Source organism: Orbicella faveolata, unplaced genomic scaffold (assembly GCF_042242905.1).
Source record: "Orbicella faveolata isolate gen_17 unplaced genomic scaffold, um_ofav_v1 contig_48, whole genome shotgun sequence".
NCBI lineage: Eukaryota > Metazoa > Cnidaria > Anthozoa > Scleractinia > Merulinidae > Orbicella > Orbicella faveolata.
The window spans coordinates 10,912,501-10,931,982 of NW_028301578.1; the positions used below are offsets into that span (position 1 = coordinate 10,912,501).

Genomic DNA, 19,482 nt, shown 5'->3' on the forward strand with positions numbered 1-19,482 from the left:
ATCCTGGGTTAGCGTTAACCGGCTTCCGAACAACCCTTTCCTGTTTTCAACAAGTTAACCTAGGATGAGCCCGCGATCCAATCGAAAACCAGCACTTGGTCAGCGGTCAACTTTAAAAAACAATTGACCTCGATGAGCTGTAAACTTGAGCCCGCGATGTGGTCACGTGATACTGGTCAGCGGATACCCTGTTTTGACAGGTGTCAATTGATCATAACTTGGATGTCCAATATCAAAGAAGTACACGGTAAACCAAGGCTGCATTTCTCTGTCAACCTACTATTTGGAGTATGGCCGCCATGTTGCGCGACTCCGTCGTCGTCGCCGTCGCCGTCCTGCGTACGCGCCCACGAGCAATACCGCTAGCCATGATAACCATGAGAAAATCAACTCAAGGGTTTCCTTTACTTTCCTATATGAGTATGGGGCTGGGGCGCTGGAGCTCCGCTATTAAAGTGCCACTGAAACGAAATTTTCGTACTCTCTTTTTTTAGCCCAATTTATAGTTTCAAACGTGCTTAAAATAATGGTGAACTTTATTTCTGTCAAATCCTAACGGAAAGTGTTCTTTTTAGCTGCTGAAATCGACTTTTTGGAGAAAAAACTGTGTCCGGGCTCTGGAACCGAGTTTAAGGACCTTGTGACGTCACTGGTTGTATTCACGCAAGAAGCGCTTAAGATTCTCTCTTGTTTTCACTTAATTTATTTAAGTTTATTCTTCATATTGTCGATAGTTACTAGTTTCCTACCTTGTAATTTCAGTCCAGCCTTGACAGGAAATACACATCATAAACGTTGGAGGGCGCCAAAGAATGTAGATTCACCAAAATGAATGCTACAGATTAGAACAGCTCAGTCTACTTTTCGAACATCTTGAGTACTCGATTGGAGATTTCGAAGACGAGTGTGGCAACTTTTGTATCACGTCCTGAAGCCTAAACACGATATTTCGTCGTCTGTTTTCAGCCTGGTTCTGAAATTTGGATTCTCACGTTTATCTAAGGTCTATTAACAAGGTTCGAATATATCCTCGGCAACTTTGCTGCATTAAAAGCCGTAAGCGCATCAGCCATCCGCACAATCATGAAGTTATTAACGGTCCACAAGCTTTGAGTCGAGTACTTCTTTGCACACAGAGAGCATCTTTTTATGATACTAATAAGTGAGAGTTCTTGTGGTAGACAAAATCTATCTTTGAAAATTGTGATCCGCAGCAGGGTTTGCTTTATCGCCGCATACGTATCAGTGTAAACAAAGCGGGAATTTCGCTTCTCTTTTACACGTATCTCCAAATTGTAATATTTCACGGCCGATGGATAACTTGGAGTTCTTTAGCACATACTTGTGTCTATGATCTTCATTTAATAGTGTTCAAGTTCAAAGCAATTCGTTAAACGTCACTAGTTTACACTCCTTTCGAAGGTTTATTAAACAGAATTTGAACTAATTTGCACATATGACCTTTCGCCGCCGACATTGTCACGCTTTCTCTCGTTTCCTGAAAACATATAACTGTAGGGTCATGGCAGCTAAGTTTACCTTTATAGTTTATATTCGCTCCCTCATATAAAAGAAGAGGGTTTCTTAAATTGTTGCTGCTGTGATAACTTGCAGGATGTAGCAGATACAACTAGACTAAAGGTCACTGTGGCACAATCTCGTCCGCGGTGAAACTCACAGAGCGTCCGGTTTCCTCGAAGCGAGGCGACTCGAAAACTCGAAACGTTGTTGCTACGATTCGTGCAGCAGCACTCCGGATAATATTTTCAAAAGCCGCTTTCTCTTGTTTTCATGTCTTTTTTACTTTATGAGTGTAGATATTGTTTAATTGAGTGCTGGCCATTTCACTAAGAGTCCCGATCATTTTGCGATCTAAGAGTAAGAACTCCCACTCGTTTGCTTGCTTACATAAAATATCCAATTAAATAGACTGAAAAGCTTCAGGATCGACTCTCCACCTCTTCATGTCTAAGGCTACTGTTATTATCTGCTTTACAGCCCTGAGATGTCCTTAAGACGACTTTTTGGGGGGCTTCGAACAGTATTCTCTTCTCCTATGATCACTCTAAATTTTCAGCGCGGCATGAGAGCAATACAACCAGTGACGTCACTAGGCTGTTTTGGCCGCGCCAAGATGGCCGCCAATTTTGGGCTTAACCAGTCAACTTCAACGGCTAAAAAAGCAGTTTTCGCTTACCGTATGCGAAAAAAAGTGTGCAGCGTTTCCAAGTAAGGTTGAAACTTTATTATTAAGCAAAAATCTCACATACGAAAATTTCGTTTCAGTGGCACTTTAACTGCAGGCGGTTATCTGCAGGTCGCGTGGTGGGCCATCGGCCAAAAGGAGGAATGAAAAAACTGCATCGAATAATAAACAGTGTCCTTATACTTTTATTTCTCATAGACGGACATCCCACCTTGTTCGCACATAGTAGTTGATGCGTTATTATGCATTATTACCGTTAACTTCTACCCGAATTTTAAATTTTAATAGTGGCTTTCAATTCTCTGATTGTCGACGGCATGAAATTGTCATCATCAAAGTATTTAGTGGCAAACTCATGTGATACCTACTTTGGCAAGTAAAATCTTGTCCACTCCAAGTTCCATCATGTTGACATCTCCTTGCTTGAGAACCAGACCCTATATAGCCATCATTACACGAGAACTGACAGACTGTATCATTGTACATTGTTGCATTCTCTGGGCAGCCAAATTTTATTCCATTTGTTGGTACAGTCAGCGCTGGACAAGTGTACACTGCAGTGCGAAAAAAAAAAATGCAGAGATAATTTAAAAGAACAGTTGACCCTGCCGTGACTAAAAGCAACTGTGCATTTGGTAAAGTGTCCAAAAAAAATCGCTCCGTTGAAGAAAGCAATTGTTACTTCTTTTCGCTACTGCTGCGTATCCATGTCGTGTCACTTAGGGATTTGAATAAGGCATTTACGAGTTGCCTTCTACCTCAGCGTCAAAACGTATCGACGTCCGAAACCGTTCATGCGCAAATTTTCATGAAAATGCAAAATTGATTTTCAGATGAGAGGTTTTGCACGAAGACTCGTTTTGAAAAAGAGGCAAAAAGAAACTTGGAAATGGTCCATTAAGAATTTTTGTATCGCTTATAATTGCGGTGTACAGAGCAGAAAGCCAATGTTGATATCCATCAAGGTATATTTCACGATCACATTTAAAGAAATTGGGAAATGCCACTAAGTTTGTTGATGGTTTAGATAAGTGTGGTGTAAATTCTTGAGTCTCTGCCCGTTTATATTTACCCCCCCCCCCTCTCCCCTGGGGCTCAGGAGTTTAGTGGGTTAAGCGGTCAGTTTTGACCGTCACCTTTTCTGAAAAAGAATACAATTAATTTAACGATCAATTTAACCTGCTCCGCAACACTAAAAACATCCTGAACAACGTGAAAAACATCCTGAGAAACTTACCTGCGATTCCATTACCGCAATGCCGAGCTGGGCAGTAATACGTCCCCAGTAACTCGTACACGAAATACGCACCACAGTTGTTTATTCTGATATTTTGATACAAGTAACAGCAGATGTTTGACAAGGAAAAACAGACGCTTCGAGTAACCACACCTTCAGCGACTGTAGGATGTGCACCAGAAAGCCAACCTGGATAGCGAGTACCGCAGTGACGTTCGGGCACACATTTTTCCGCCATCCGATCTCCAGCAGCTCCTTGGAAACGATACCAACCTGGTACCAGGTCATAGCGATCGCATCTATAATTGCTGGCGTTGATCACTATGTGTCCTTGAGCGCGGTCTGCTTCACTCAGGACTGTGTAATTGTTACATCCATCCACTGTAATTAAGGACACATCAGTTGGCTACAGTAACGACAAAACTGCATTTGGTAACTAAAGAGTTTTAACAAATACCAAAACCGAGTGAGTCACGAGTGATAAATGCACAGCACGCAGGAGAGTTTTAAAAAAATATCCGGATGAATGGGTATGGTGATTAAACATGGACAGTGAACGGTGAACTAGCTTTCCATCCAGGGGGGAGTGGAGATCTATAAATAATTGTAGTCTGAGAAACCGAAGATAAACGTCGGCCTCATGGGCCACCATGTTTGCACACATACTTTCGCCAATCTCTGAAGCAAACACGCTAAGCTCTAGGGATTTGAATTACTCCCGACTAGCTATTCCGTTGTTTTTTAATTAAGGTACCTTTTGAGACCCCATTTATATGGTCTCGGGTACCCAACACAAGCCCCCCCCCCCCCCCTGAGGAAACTTTATCGAGCGTTGATATCTGAAAACGTAGTCCCTGTAGGTCGAGTCAAATTTGACCCTGCATTATTATTCATAACCGCTCTTGAATAATGAAGTTGGCAAATATCCCTCTTTCTTTGCGTTTCCCTCGGTCATTCGATCACAGTTGGTTTTGCCGAGTTGAATTTCACTTCTTTGATACGAATTTCTATTTTAAATCCTAAATCTAGGTATTACGTGACACTCGCTGCGCCGAGAGTTTTCCCGGTTAAACAAGCAAAAGCATTAATTTGAAGAAAAGTTGTCCCGATTGCCAGGGTTACTTTAACCTCTGAGGCGAGACAACTCGCTCACCCGAGTTGTCTCTCCCCCTGGGACGGTGTTGCGATCCTAATGCAAACGCTTGGTTGAATTTTGCAAAGAAATGAGCCAAAAGCTACCTCAGCCAGGGTGACTCGGGGGAGGGTTATCTTGGGTACCCGAGACTATATAAATTCGGTCTAAGAGGAAAAAAAGAATTCCAGTTAAATGCAAGGTTTTTTTTTTGCTCGCTGTACAAACAAGTGTGATGTCGACTTCCCCACGTGGCTGGAATATAATTATTTGCATTTGGCTATTTTAGCGACCTTTAGCAAACCACGACGGCAACGAGAACGAGAACGCTACCAAACAAAAGGCTTAATAAGCAGAACAATGGCTGTGCACGTCTCAGCCGTCCTCCAGAAAACAGCAACGTGAAAGGTCTAAGTTCAGTTTATTTTAGAGGACGCGAAAGACGGCGACTAATTTTTTGTATTATTAATGGCATTGAACTCTGCCATTACATATTTAGTTTGAGCAACTTCTGCCAGTAATAGGGGCACTGAACAGATCTAAACAATTGCGAAATTCCAGGGTAAAATATAGATTCACTTTTTAATAGGCGTTGTCCTCCGGGTCGCCATCGTCATTGCTTAGGCTCCCTAATTTTTGTCTCACTCTGAATGACAATGCACAGAGACAGAGACACTAGAGAGTACGTAAGTTGTCCGCTGTTGGGGTTGAGAGAGTACACTTGGTACCTTTTACTGACAGAATGACAAGAGAAAAATACCGTATTTCGAAGAAATAATTAAGCAGATATTTAGAGAGGAAGCCACATCAACCTTGCTGGTTTTCATGCGGGTCCTCTGTCCTCTTCGAATTGGAATTTGGAGATGTTCGTTTTCATGGAAAGAGGAAAACCGAAGAACGCAGAGAAAAACCATCGGAGCAAGTCGAGAACAAACAACAAACTCAGCCCACAAATGGCACCGGGCTGGAATCGAACCAGGGTAGCTAGGCCAGCGCTCTCACCACTGCGCCATCCCTGCTCTCCAATAGAAATGTTGGATGTTAATGATAACGAACTAGACGATAAGAAGGGTTGTAATATTTTTACTAATACGGTAAGAATTGCGTAACATGGAAGCTTCTGTAAACGCATATTTTACGTACTACCGATAAGAATTATGCTCAGATTGATAAGATACAGCCTTATTGTCATTCGGAGGGCTTCAGAGTCACCTAAATTCGAAAAGTTAAGATTCCACTGAACCACCTCAATAGAATGTTTTAAACCTTGTTTGATGATTGACGATGACGATTGCTTGATGACTGATTGTTGAGTGACAAAATCAAAGAAGCAAACAAGGCAACTTACCTGCGCTGCCGTTACCACAATAACGAAAACTGCAATAAGGCGGCTTTTGTAACTCATAGACGAAGAAGCCTCCACAGTTCCTGACTCTTATATTTTTACTCCAGTAACAGCACTTGTTTGACCAATACCAGTAATAATAATAATTGTGATAACAGACTCTACGAGTGACCACACCTTCAGCGACTGTCGGGTGTGTGCCAGTAAGCCAACCTGAAGCAGTAATACCGCAGTGATTTTCGGGAACACATTTGTCCGCCATCCGATCTCCGGCAGCTCCTTGGAAACGATACCAACCTGGTACCAGGTCATTCCTATCGCATCTATAATTGCTGTTGATCACTCTCTGTCCTTGAGCGCGGTCTGTTTCACTCAGGAGTGTGAAATTTCTACATCCATCCACTGTAAGCAAGGACACATCAGTTGGCTACAGTAAGCGACAAAACAGCCTTTCTTAACTGAACAGTAGTGACAAATAACAAAACCGAGTGAGGTACAAGTAATAAATGTACGGCACGCAGGAGAGTTAAAAAAGATATCCTGATAAAAGGGTGTGGCGATTAAATGCTGGAGGAGTCACTTGTGGTAAACTAGCTTTCCATCCAGGGGGAGTGGAGATCTATAAATAATTGTAGTCTGAAAAACCGGAGATGAACGTCGGCCTGATGGGCCAACATGTTTGCACGCAGACTTTCTCGAATCTCTAAGGCAAACATGCTAAGCCCTAAGGATTTCAATTTAACCGGCTAGTTATTCTAGTGTGTTTTTCGGTGTCGGAGTTTATTAATTTGCATTTTGGTCATTATTGTCTCATTACAACGACAATAGACCATATTTGTATTCTCGGTATTGGACTGGAACTAGCTTGCAACTGAGGCTAACGCAGAGAATCTTTTTCAATGCAAATGATAATTTAACCTCTTTCTAATTATATTCCCCTGCATTAGCCTTCATCCCAAGCTAGTTCCAGTCCAATACCGAGAGTACGAATATGGCCTATTGAAAGCGTGGAACAGAAACGCTTTTCGCTTTCTTACAAGAAAGTTAAGTTTTGCGCCAAATTGTCATGGAAATCGCTGATGGGGCTGAGAGAGTAAATAACAAGGGAAAAGTACCGTGTTTCGTAGTAATAATAGTGAAGGCAGATATATGTTGGTTGTTCATGATAAAGAACTAGAGGATAGAAAAGATTCTGATATTTCTACAAATACGGTAAGAATTGTGTAACATGGAAGTTTCTCTAGACGCACAACCAATCAGATTGATAAGATACAGCTTTGTTGTCATCCAGAGGCGTTCAGAGCCAGCCTACATTCGAAAACTTACGGTGGCACTCAACCACCTCTGGAGAATGCTTTTATAGTTTGTTTGATGATTGATGATGATGATTGCTTCATGACTGATGGTTGACTGACACACTTTCAAAAGCAAACAAGGCAACTTACCTTCGCTACTGGCGTTACCACAGTAACGAAGATCGCAACGAGGCGGCATTTGTAACTCATACACGAAGAAAGCTCCACAGTTCCTGACTCTTATATTGTTACTCAAGTAACAGCAGTTGCTCGACTTTAACCGGTTATAATCCCAGTAATGATAACAGACTTTACGAGTGACCACACCTTCAGCGACTGTCGGGTGTGTGTCATGAAGCCAACCTGGATGTTGAGTACCGCAGTAATTCGTGGGAACACATTTGTCCGCCATCTGATCTCCGGCAGCTCCCTGGAAACGATACCAACCTGGTACCAGGTCATCTCTATCGCATCTATAACTGCTGGTGGTGATCACTATTTGTCCTTGAGCGCGGTCTGCTTCACTCAGGATTGTGTAATTTTTACATCCATCTACTGTAAAAAAGGATACATCAGTTGACTACAGTAAACGACAAAACTGCATTTCTTAACTGAACGGTAGTGAAAAAATAACTAAAATAAAATGAGTCATGAGTGAAAATGACAAAAGCGATCATCTTGGATTGTTGACATTGTTCAATACCTTTTTTTTCAACACTGTCTGCTTCACTCAGAACTTTGTGGTTTTTACACCCAGTTTACAGAGCCAGCCTTGTATCAAAGTCTCGGACTATGCCCGGAGCAGGGATTGACGCTCTTGGAATTAAGTGACACACCATGGATTTGAACATAATGCGTTATAATGCTTTAAAATAATTTGAATTTGCCCTCTCTCCCAAATAAGTAAGTGTACTTATAAATGTCTCGCCCGTATAGGATCGAGCCTCTCTACAAAACGATCCACTCTTGGCTTGAATCCTAACTTGATCAAAAGAAATCTCGCAGGCATTGAACTCGAGTAAAGTTAAATTTCGTTCATTGAGGATGTCAAATAAATTTCTTGAAAAGAGTATAAACTATTAGATTGATATTTCACTCTTCTCATTAGCATGTTCCCCCAAAGTGAAAATGATGCGCATTATTTTGCATGAAGCAAATTTTCTAAGTTTACTGTATGTAAAAAAAATTGTATTCTTTTCAACTTAGCCTTCTTGTTTAGCCACTAAATTCTCACTTCTCTCCAAAGAAGAATAATAATACGTGTACATAACGGTCACATGAACGGTAACCGACGTCAAAAAAAAAATGAATCTCAGAATTTATTATGAGGCAAAGCCCCATCCTAGTATCACTAGAAGTTTTTTGATTATTTATTTATTCTCCCCGGTCAATGTTTACAATGAGGTGTTTTAATTGAGTAACTATGTAATAAGTATTGAATGAAATAATTGCCTCGCGGTGGCTTCGCTCGCAGGTTTTCTTTCGCGTGTGTTGAGAAATAGAGAGGTTCTGTACGCTTTACATTTTCTGAGCTTCGGCTATAATGTGATGAGACGTGCTTCGTACCGTACCGTGCGTACTCTCGCGAGTAGTGTGTACTGGAAGTAAAGTTTATTGGCTATTCAGATGGCGTGTTGATCAATGCCATCAGTCATAAATTTTTTCAAGCGACTGGTGGAGGCAACGGTGACTGGTTAGGTTAGTGGAACTGCGAATGAAATCATCCATTCATCGAATAGCCAACTCAAAATTTCTCTTTTTCCGGTGAAAACTAGTCGACAGTATTACGTAACCGGCTAAACTTAAGGTAGTTGTAACCATTCATCAATTTAAGAAATAGAAAAAATGTACCGTTTTTCTATTGAGTTATAGAAACACGAGTGGAAGTTTGGGGAAAAAAGTGCAGAACGAGAAATGTTGTGGGAACACAAGCCGCAGTGTTTCCACAGCTTTTTCGAGTTCTCCCAAACTTTCACGAGTGTTTCTATAACTCGACAGAAACACGGAGAACATGTAGGAGCGTACTTTGTACCGCCAATATTTAGTATAAAATGAGTTCCATCTTTGTATCTCAGTTGTAGTTTGATCCTAATGAAATCTCAAGAGCAGACGAAACCGGTCGAGTAATAAACTCAGTTTTACAAAATGATTAGTTGTTGCTGCGTGCTGCCCACAAGTATTCTAATTAAAAAAAAAGATCTCTAATAATTGTAATATAATAAACCGGAGATGAACGTCGGCCTCATGGGTCACCAAGTTTGCAAGAAGACTTTCCCGAATCTCTAAAGCAAACACACTAAGTTCTAGGGATTTGAATTTAAACCAGCTAGTTATTCTAGTGTGTGTTTTCGGTGTCGGAGTTTATTAATTTGGATTCAGTCATTATTGTCTCAATGCAACGACAATTGAGAGCGTGGAACAGAAACGCTTTTCGCTTTCTTACAAGAAAGCTAAGTTTTGCGCCAAATTGTTACGGAAACCGCTGCTAGGGTTGAAAGAGTGAATAAAAAGGGAAAAGCACCTTTTTTCGTAGTAATAATGAAGGCAGATATATGTTGGTTGTTCATGATAAAGAAGTAGAGGATAGAAATGATTCTAATATTTCTACAAATACGCTAAGAACTGCGTAACATGGAAGTTTCTCTACACACACATGTTACGTAATACCAATACGAGTTGTGATCAGATTAATAAGATACAGCTTTATTGTCATACGCAGGCGTTCAGACCCACCTTACACTCGAAAAGTTAAGATGGCACTGAACTACCGCTGGAGAATGTTTTTAAAGTTTGCTTGATGATCGATGATGATGATTGCTTCATGATTGATTGATGACGGACACACTCAAAAAGTAAACAAGGCAAATTACCTGCGCTACTGGCGTTACCACAGTAACGAAAATAGCAAGAAGGCGGCTTTTGTAACTCATACACGAAGAAAGCTCCACAGTTCCTGACTCTAATATGGTTACTCCAGTAACAGCAGCTGGTTGACCCGTACCAGTGATAATTCCAGTTATCATAACAGACTTTACGAGTGACCACACCTTCAGCGACTGTCGGGTGTGTGTCATTAAGCCAACCTGGATGTTGAGTACCGCAGTAATTCGTGGGAACACATTTGTCCGCCATCTGATCTCCGGCAGCTCCCTGGAAACGATACCAACCTGGTACCAGGTCATGCCTATCGCATCTATAACTGCTGGTGGTGATCACTATTTGTCCTTGGGCGCGGTCTGCTTCACTCAGGACTGTGTAATTTTTACATCCATCTACTGTATATAAGGACACATCAGTTGACTACAGTAAACGACAAAACTGCATTTCTTAACTGAACCGTAGTAACAAAAAACTAAATCAAAATGAGTCATGAGTGAAAATGACAAAAGCGATGATCTTGGATCGTTGACATCGTTCAATACCTTTGTTTTTTGAACACTGTCTGCTTCACTCAGAACTGTCTGGTTTTTACACCCAGTTTACAGAGCCAGCCTTGCATCAAAATCTCGGACTATGCCCGGAGAAGGGATTAACGCTCTTGGAATTAGGTGACACACCATAGATTTGAACATAATGCGTTATAATGCTTTAAAATAATTTGAATTTGCCCTCTCTCCCAAATAAGTAAGTGTACTTATAAATGTCTCGCCCGTACGTATAGGATCGAGCCTCTCTACAAAACGATCCACTCTTGGCTTGAATCCAAACTTGATCGAAAGAAATCTCGCAGGCATTGAACTCCAGTAAAATTAAATTTCGTTCATTGAGCATGTCAAATAAATTTCTTGAAAAGAGTAAAAAATATTAGATTGCTATTTCATTCTTCTCATTAGCATGTACCCCAAAGTGAAAATGATGCGCATTATTTTGCATGAAGCAAATTTTCTAAGTTTACTGTACGTAAAAAAAAAAATGTATCCTTTTTAACTTAGACTTCTTGTTTAGCCACTAAATTCTCACTTCTCTACAAAGAAGAATAATAATACGCGTGCATCACGGTCACGTGAACGGTAACCGACGTCAAAAAAAAAAATGAATCTCAAAATTTATTATGAGGCAAAGCCTCATCCTAGTATCAGTAGAATTTTTTTTTGATTATTTATTTATTCTCCCCGGTCAATGTTTACAATGAGGTGTTTTAATTGAGTAACTATGTAATAAGTATTGAATGAAATGATTGCCTCGCACTGCCTTCGCTCGCAGGTTTTCTTTCGCGTGTGTTGAGAAATAGAGAGGTTCTGCACGCTTTACATTTTCGGAGCTACGGCTATATTGTAATGAGACGTGCTTCGTACCGTACCGTGCGTACTCTCGCGAGTAGTGTGTACTGGAATTTATGTTTATTGGCTATCAGTTGCGTGTTGATCAATGCCATCAGTCATAAATTTTTTCAAGCGACCGGTAGAGGCAAGCGTGGTTGGTTAGGTTAGTGGAATTGCGAGTAAAATCATCCATTCATCGAATAGACAACTCAAAATTTCTCTTTTTCTGGTGAAAACTAGTCGACAGTATTAGGTAACCGGCTAAACTTAAGGTAGTTTTAACCATTCATCGATTTAAGAAATAGAAAACATGTACCGCGTTTCTATCGAGTTATAGAAACACGAGTGGAAGTTTGGGAGAAAGAGCGTAGAACGAGAAATGTTGTGGGAACACAAGCCGCAGTGTTTCCACATCTTTCTCGAGTTCTCCCAAACTTTCACGAGTGTTTCTATAACCCGACAGAAACACGGAGAACATGTAGGAGCGTACTTTGTACTGCCAATATTTAGTATAAAATAAGTTCCATCTTTGTATCTCAGTTGTAGTTTGATCCTGACGAAATCTCAACAGCAGACGAAACTGGTCGATTAATAAACTCAGCTTTACAAAATGATTAGTTGTTGCTGCGTGCTGCCCACAAGTATTCTTATTTTGAAAAAATATCTATATATAATATTAGTCTAATAAACCGGAGATGAACGTCGGCCTGATAGGCCGCCATGTTTGCACGCAGACTTTCTCGAATCTCTAAAGCAAACACGCCAAGCTCTAGGAATTTGAATTTAACCCAGCTAGTTATTCTAGTGTGTTTTTCGGCGTCGGAGTTTATTAATTTACATTTGGTCATTATTATCTAAATGCAACGATAATTGATAGCGTGGAACAGAAACGATTTTCGCTTTCTTACGAGAGAGCTAAGTTTGGCGCCAAATTGTTACGGAAACCGCTGTTGGGGTTGAGAGAGCGAAAAAAAAAGGAAAAGTATCTTTTTTCGTAGTAATAATGATGGCAGATATATGTTGGTTGTTCATGATAAAGAACTAGAGAATAGAAATGATTCTGATGTTTCTACAAATACGCTAAGAATTGCGTAACATGGAAGTTTCTCTAGACACACATGTTACGTAATACCAATAAGAGTTGTGATCAGATTAATAAGGTACAGCTTTATTGTCATCCGCACGCGTTCAGAGCCACCTTACACTCGAAAAGTTAAGATAGCGCTGAACTACCGCTGGAGAATGTTTTTAAAGTTTGCTTGATGATCGATGATGATGATTGCTTCATGATTGATTGATGACGGACACACTCAAAAAGTAAACAAGGCAAATTACCTGCGCTACTGGCGTTACCACAGTAACGAAAATAGCAAGAAGGCGGCTTTTGTAACTCATACACGAAGAAAGCTCCACAGTTCCTGACTCTAATATGGTTACTCCAGTAACAGCAGCTGGTTGACCCGTACCAGTGATAATCCCAGGAATCATAACAGACTTTACGAGTGACCACACCTTCAGCGACTGTCGGGTGTGTGTCATTAAGCCAACCTGGATGTTGAGTACCGCAGTAATTCGTGGGAACACATTTGTCCGCCATCTGATTTCCGGCAGCTCCCTGGAAACGATACCAACCTGGTACCAGGTCATGCCTATCGCATCTATAACTGCTGGTGGTGATCACTATTTGTCCTTGGGCGCGGTCTGCTTCACTCAGGACTGTGTAATTTTTACATCCATCTACTGTAAATAAGGATACATCAGTTGACTACAGTAAACGAGAAAACTGCATTTGTTAACTGAACTGTAGTGACAAATAACTGAAACAAAATGAGTCATGAGTGAAAATGACAAAAGCGATGATCTTGGATCGTTGACATCGTTCAATACCTCTGTTTTTTTGAACACTGTCTGCTTCACTCAGAACTGTCTGGTTTTTACATCCAGTTTACAGAGCCAGCCTTGCATCAAAGTCTCGGACTATGCCCGGAGCAGGGATTAACGCTCTTGGAATAAAGTGACACACCATGGATTTGAACATAATGCGTTATAGTGCTTTAAAATGATTTGAATTTGCCCTTCCTCCCAAATAAGTAACTGTACTTAAAAATGCCTCGCCCGTATAGGATCGAGCCTCTCTACAAAACGATCACTCTTGGCTTGAATCCTAACTTGATGGAAAGAAATCTCGCAGGCATTGAACTCCAGTAAAATTAAATTTCGTTCATTGAGCATGTCAAATAAATTTCTTGAAAAGAGTATAAAATATTAGATTGGTATTTCACTCTTCTGATTAGCATGTTCCCCAAAGTGAAAATGATGCGCATTATTTTGCATGAAGCAAATTTTCTAAGTTTACTGTACGTAGAAAAAAATTATATCCTTTTTAACTTAGACTTCTTGTTTAGCCACTAAATTCTCACTTCTCTACAAAGAAGAATAATAATACGCGTGCATCACAGTCACGTGAACGGTAACCGACGTCAAAAAAAAAATGAATCTCAGAATTTATTATAAGGCAAAGCCTCATCCTAGTGTCACTAGAATTTTTCTTGATTATTTATTTATTCTCCACAATCAATGTTTACAATGAGGTGTTTTAATTGAATAACTATGTAATAAGTATTGAATGAAATAATTGCCTCGCACTGCCTTCGCTCGCAGTTTTTCTTTTGCGTGTGTTAAGAAATAGAGAGGTTCTGTACGCTTTACATTTTCTGAGCTTCGGCTATATTGTAATGAGACGTGCTTCGTACCGTACCGTGCGTACTCTCCCGAGTAGTGTGTACTGGAATCAATGTTTATTGGCTATTAGTTAGCGGGTTGATCAATACCATCAGTCATAAATTTTTTCAAGCGACCTGTTGAGGCAAGCGTGGTTGGTTAGGTTAGTGGAACTGCGAATAAAATTGTCCATTCATCGAATAGACAACTCAAAATTTCTCTTTTTCCGGTGAAAACTAGTCGACAGTATTACGTAACCGGCTAAACTTAAGGTAGCTGTAACCATTCATCGATTTAAGAAATAGAAAACATGTACCGTGTTTCTATCCAGTTATAGAAACACGAGTGGAAGTTTGGGGGAAAAACTCCAGAACGAGAATTGTTGTGGAAACACGGGCCGCAGTGTTTCCACAGCTTTTTCGAGTTCTCCCAAACTTTCACGAGTGTTTCTATAACTCGATAGAAACACGGAGAACATGTAGGAGCGTACTTTGTGCTGCCAATATTTAGTATAAAATAAGTTCCATCTTTGTATCTCAGTTGCAGTTTGATCTTTACGAAATCTCAACAGCAGACGAAACCGGTCGATTAATAAACTCAGTTTTACAAAATCATTGATTGTTGCTGTGTGTTCCCACAAGTATTCTTATTTTAAAAAAGATCTATGAATAATTGTAGTCTCATAAACCGGAGATGAACGTCGGCCTGATAGGCCGCCATGTTTGCACGCAGACTTTCTCGAATCTCTAAAGCAAACACGCTAAGCTCTAGGGATTTGAATTTAACCCAGCTAGTTTTTCTAGTGTGTTTCTTGGCGTCGGAGTTTATTAATTTGCATTTTGGTCATTATTGTCTCAATGCAACGACAATTGACAGCGTAGAACAAAAAGGCTTTTCACTTTCTTACAAGAAAGCTAAGTTTTGCGCCAAATTGTTACGGAAACCGCTGCTGGGGTTGAGAGAGTGAATAAAAAGGGAAAATTATCTTTTCTCGTAGTAATAATGAAGGAAGATATATGTTGGTTGTTAATGATAAAGAACTAGAGGACAGAAATGATTCTGATATTTCTACAAACATGCTAAAAATTGCGGAACATGGAAGTTTCTCTAGACACACGTGTTACGTAATACCATATTGTCATCCACAAGCGTTCAGAGCCACCTTACACTCGAAAAGTTAAGATGGCAATGAACTACCTCTGGAGAATGTTTTTAAACTTTGTTTGATGATTGATGATGATTATTACTTCATGATTGATTGTTGACGGACACACTCAATAAAGCAAACAAGGCAAATTACCTGCGCTACTAGCGTTACCACAGTAACGAAGATCGCAAGAAGGCGGCTTTTGTAACTCATACACGAAGAAAGCTCCACAGTTCTTGACTCTTATATTGTTACTCCAGCAACAGCAGTTGGTTGACCCGTACCAGTGATAATCCCAGGAATCATAACAGACTTTACGAGTGACCACACCTTCAGTGACTGTCGGGTGTGTGCCACTGAGCCATCCTGGATGCTGAGTACCGCAGTAATTCGTGGGAACACATTTGTCCGCCATCTGATCTCCGGCAGCTCCCTGGAAACGATACCAACCTGGTACCAGGTCATGCCTATCGCATCTATAACTGCTGGTGGTGATCACTATTTGTCCTTGAGCGCGGTCTGCTTCACTCAGGATTGTGTAATTGTTACACCCATCCACTGTAAGTAAGGACACATCAGTTGACTACAGTAACGACAAAACTGCATTTCTTAACGAACAGTAGTGACAAATAACTAGGACAAAATGAGTCATGAGTGAAAATGACAAAAACGCTCATCTTGAATTGCTGGCATTGTTCAATACGTTTCGTTGAGTACGGTCTGCTTCACTCAGATTTTTGTAATTTTTACACTCAGTTTACAGAGCCAACCTCGCATCAAATTCCCGGATTATGCCTGGGACCAGGGTTGGCGCTATCGGAATTAAGTGACTCACTATGAGGAAATTTTACAATATCCAATTTGACAAGCGCGTTTTAATGTTTTAAAAACAATTCAATTTGCCGAAATAAATATACAAATTAACTTATAAATGTTGCGCCGGTATCGGATCGAGCCTCTCTACAACACGATACACTCTTGGCTTGAATCCTGACTTTATCGAAAGAAATCTGGCAGGCAATGAACTCCAGTATTATTACGTTTCGTTCGTTGAGAATGTCATATAAATTACGTGAAAAGAATGTAAAATGTTAAATAGATATTTCACCCTTCTCATGAGCATGTTGCCCCAAAACGAAAATGATGCGCATGATTTTGTGTGAGGCAAATTTTTCAAGTTTGCAGAAGGAAATACTATCCTTTGTGTCGGGCAATTTCACTCAACCGTCAATACCAAACTTTGGAAAGCATAATCACGCACAAATGGCACTTTTAAATACAAATACTCAGAGATGTATTCAAGGAGCCACCCTTGATCTGTTATAGAGAAAGAAAATTACTGAAATACGTGCTTGTAAAAGCAAAACAAAGGCTTTGAGCAACACAGTAGCCACACAGCATGAGTCGCGCGGACTCATGTGTCATTAAATCAACCCCAGACGGTACAATGATCGCCACTGGGCTTATTTTCAGTATTATTTGTATGATTGAGCTTTCAAATAAGCCAAAAGTAGCTTGTACACAATTTAAAAGGCTTTACTGGGTTATTTCCTCTCGATTTATACCTAATTAATTTTGTAATACTTTCAGACCATTACGCGATGTAAATTTCACAATAAACCTCACGCAAGCAACGGAGTTTATCGGTAGATTTTGTCACATATTTCACGGTTATTCAAACAAAAACTTACATATTCCACATATCAACATTGCCCAAATCCATTCGCGATAAAAACGACGGCGAAAAAGCGTTGATATCTCTCAAAAATCGTTTTCTTGTACCTCGAAACAACTTTTCGCCATACATTTCCTTCTAGCGACTAGCAATGTTTGCCCCCTAACGATTCCAGAGTTCTTCGCGCAAACACGGGGATCTGATTACTGGCAACTCATTCATTACTTGGAATGACTCCAGAGGTCTTGGAATGACCTTACTTGATTGAAGCTGTCAAAAGGTGTCTGGTAATTTTTTTTAATTATTTCTTTTCTCATAAACTTTCCTCAAAGTTAATAATAGCCGGTGAGGGAATGGTTATGGAACCCGACAAGTGATAAGTTTTTGGTCGCTTTTTTGGCTTGGTTTACTTCCGATTGGGATCCCAACTAACCAACAGAAACGTTTCGGTTCATGAAAACAAAGCATAAGATTATGCACAGTCGTGGACCTTCCAACATAAATCTTGTCATGTCTGTTTGTTCCTTTGCCTGGGCTCTATAAACATTTCCTTCTATTAACAATGCACTGTCGGAATAGCCATTAGAGAGCCATTGTTGTCGCTGATTCAACACTTAGTCAATCTACGAACCCGAACAGATTTCCGGCTGTTGTTTAAGCCGTTGTTAAACAACAGCCGGTCGGAAATCTGTTCGCCGGCTTCCTTAGCAGAGAGAAGAGATGTTAAACTGCTATGGGATAGCAGTCCCACAATAGGATTAAAGCGGTTTACAACAATGGTTTGCTATTAAAAAGGGTATGAAATATCAGTAGTTTTACATTACTAACATCATTTCCCACTCCCAAGCGACCAAAAAAATCAGTATCTCTCAGGCATAAATATTCGATTTCGCAAAATGCTAGGAATCACCAATTCGTACTTGATGAATATTTCCGAGTTTGGGAATATTAAGAAGGATTACGAGAGATGAATTTGAAAAATTTAATCCAAAATTCTCACGGATGCGCCTTTCGTGACTTGACTCTGCCATTCAAAACACTGGAGAAAGGTCCATCCATATCCCGCTTTCATCCCCCATGTTTAGGAAATGTTCTGTCGTTAAACAAAGTGCTGTTCTATCATAGCACATAGGCAGTGTGCAGTCTGTTTCGAAGTCGGGTAGGGATTATAAGGTGAGACTGCAGAGAGTAGAAGGTATGAAAATCAAATTGATATGACATGATACGAACAGGAATACACATCACTGTTCCCTCTCGATATTGGTTAAGAGAACCACCAAATCCAGCTTACCTGAGGGAGATACTGTAGAAGCCATTACGATATTGTCATAACTGGACAGCTTTAAAATATAAACTGTGCATAGCAGCACAAAACGAACTCTTCCGTATGCTCCCATCGTTGCTTTGGAATGTTTACTGTGTAATGTAAACTGGGATGAAGTCCGAAGACTTATAGATCAAGTGTAGGCTATGAGAGAAGAATAGGGAGAAGTGGAGGGAAAGGTATTTTTAGAACGACTGTACCGTGACTTAGGTCATAGAGGTTGACTAAACATCATGCAAGCCACGTCATTCAGTGCTGAAACGACGGTGCCTCTGCAAACGTCTGAAAATACCTGCAAATAAAGTTGCTGTAGTAGTATAGTAGACAGCTAGCATTCATTCGCAACATTCCCATTCAGATGTCCTTTCAGTGTTTTCAGTTAGAAATGATACTGTGCTAACCCTCGCGTAAAAACTAAGCGCCTCAAAAACCTCTGGGCAGAAATTTCCCACTATGATTTTAATACCCAAAAATATAAGAACCTGTTTAGCCAAGCGAGATCGAGCAGGTTCTTATATGTGGGTTACAGTTAAATTATGAACTGTTGTTATAGAGACAACATTACATATACATTTTGTAATCACTTGTTTTACGCTTATCGTAATACACTTGTGAATAAACTCTATATATTTAAGGGCCAAACCCAAGTTTACTATTTCTCTGGTAATTAAAAACTATATCTCCTTCACAGAAAGTAAGACACAAATAAAAAACTTAATTAGCCTACAGTGCCAATGATTTCCCCAAAATAAAAAAAACCTATTTTGCCAGAGTTAAAAAAAAACATAGGTTGTTACACGCGGGTTTTCACTGCAATCATTTTCTGAGGGTCTGGATGGGATGCTGGAAAATCAGTTATCAGTTAAAGTTTCGGTGATTTCTCAGCTATCGGTAAATTTTTGCAGATTTTAGATCTGACCTGTCAGCTAGAAATCGAGTCATTTCCCAGCTGACGGTTAAGAGTGTTAACAATTCTCAGTTACCGGTCAAACCTCATAGACTCCCTTATTGTCATCACCAGAGGATTAGACGGACACTCGATCAACTTCAGTCCTGGTCTTGAATTGCCATGGTACCAATTACGATAACAGCATTGTGGTTCGCATCTTCCCTTACTTGTGTAGCAGGAGATTTTTCC

The 19,482-nt window shown here is 40.2% G+C and overlaps 1 protein-coding gene across 1 annotated transcript in view; it reads right to left on the bottom strand.

The window, feature by feature from the left end:
* LOC149096503 (uncharacterized) overlaps positions 1–19,451 on the bottom strand; it is a 26,415-nt gene extending 6,964 nt beyond the window's left edge. The window contains exons 1-7 of the mRNA XM_089280748.1: positions 18,312–19,451; positions 15,499–15,903; positions 12,813–13,217; positions 10,086–10,490; positions 5,924–6,322; positions 3,444–3,824; positions 2,575–2,760 (exon numbers count right to left, since the gene is read on the bottom strand). Of these exons, the coding sequence (XP_089136874.1) occupies positions 2,575–2,760; positions 3,444–3,824; positions 5,924–6,322; positions 10,086–10,490; positions 12,813–13,217; positions 15,499–15,903; positions 18,312–18,417 (2,287 nt within the window). The 5' untranslated portion in view covers positions 18,418–19,451. The remainder of the gene's footprint in view (positions 1–2,574; positions 2,761–3,443; positions 3,825–5,923; positions 6,323–10,085; positions 10,491–12,812; positions 13,218–15,498; positions 15,904–18,311) is intronic.
* Positions 19,452–19,482: the final 31 nt, after the last annotated feature.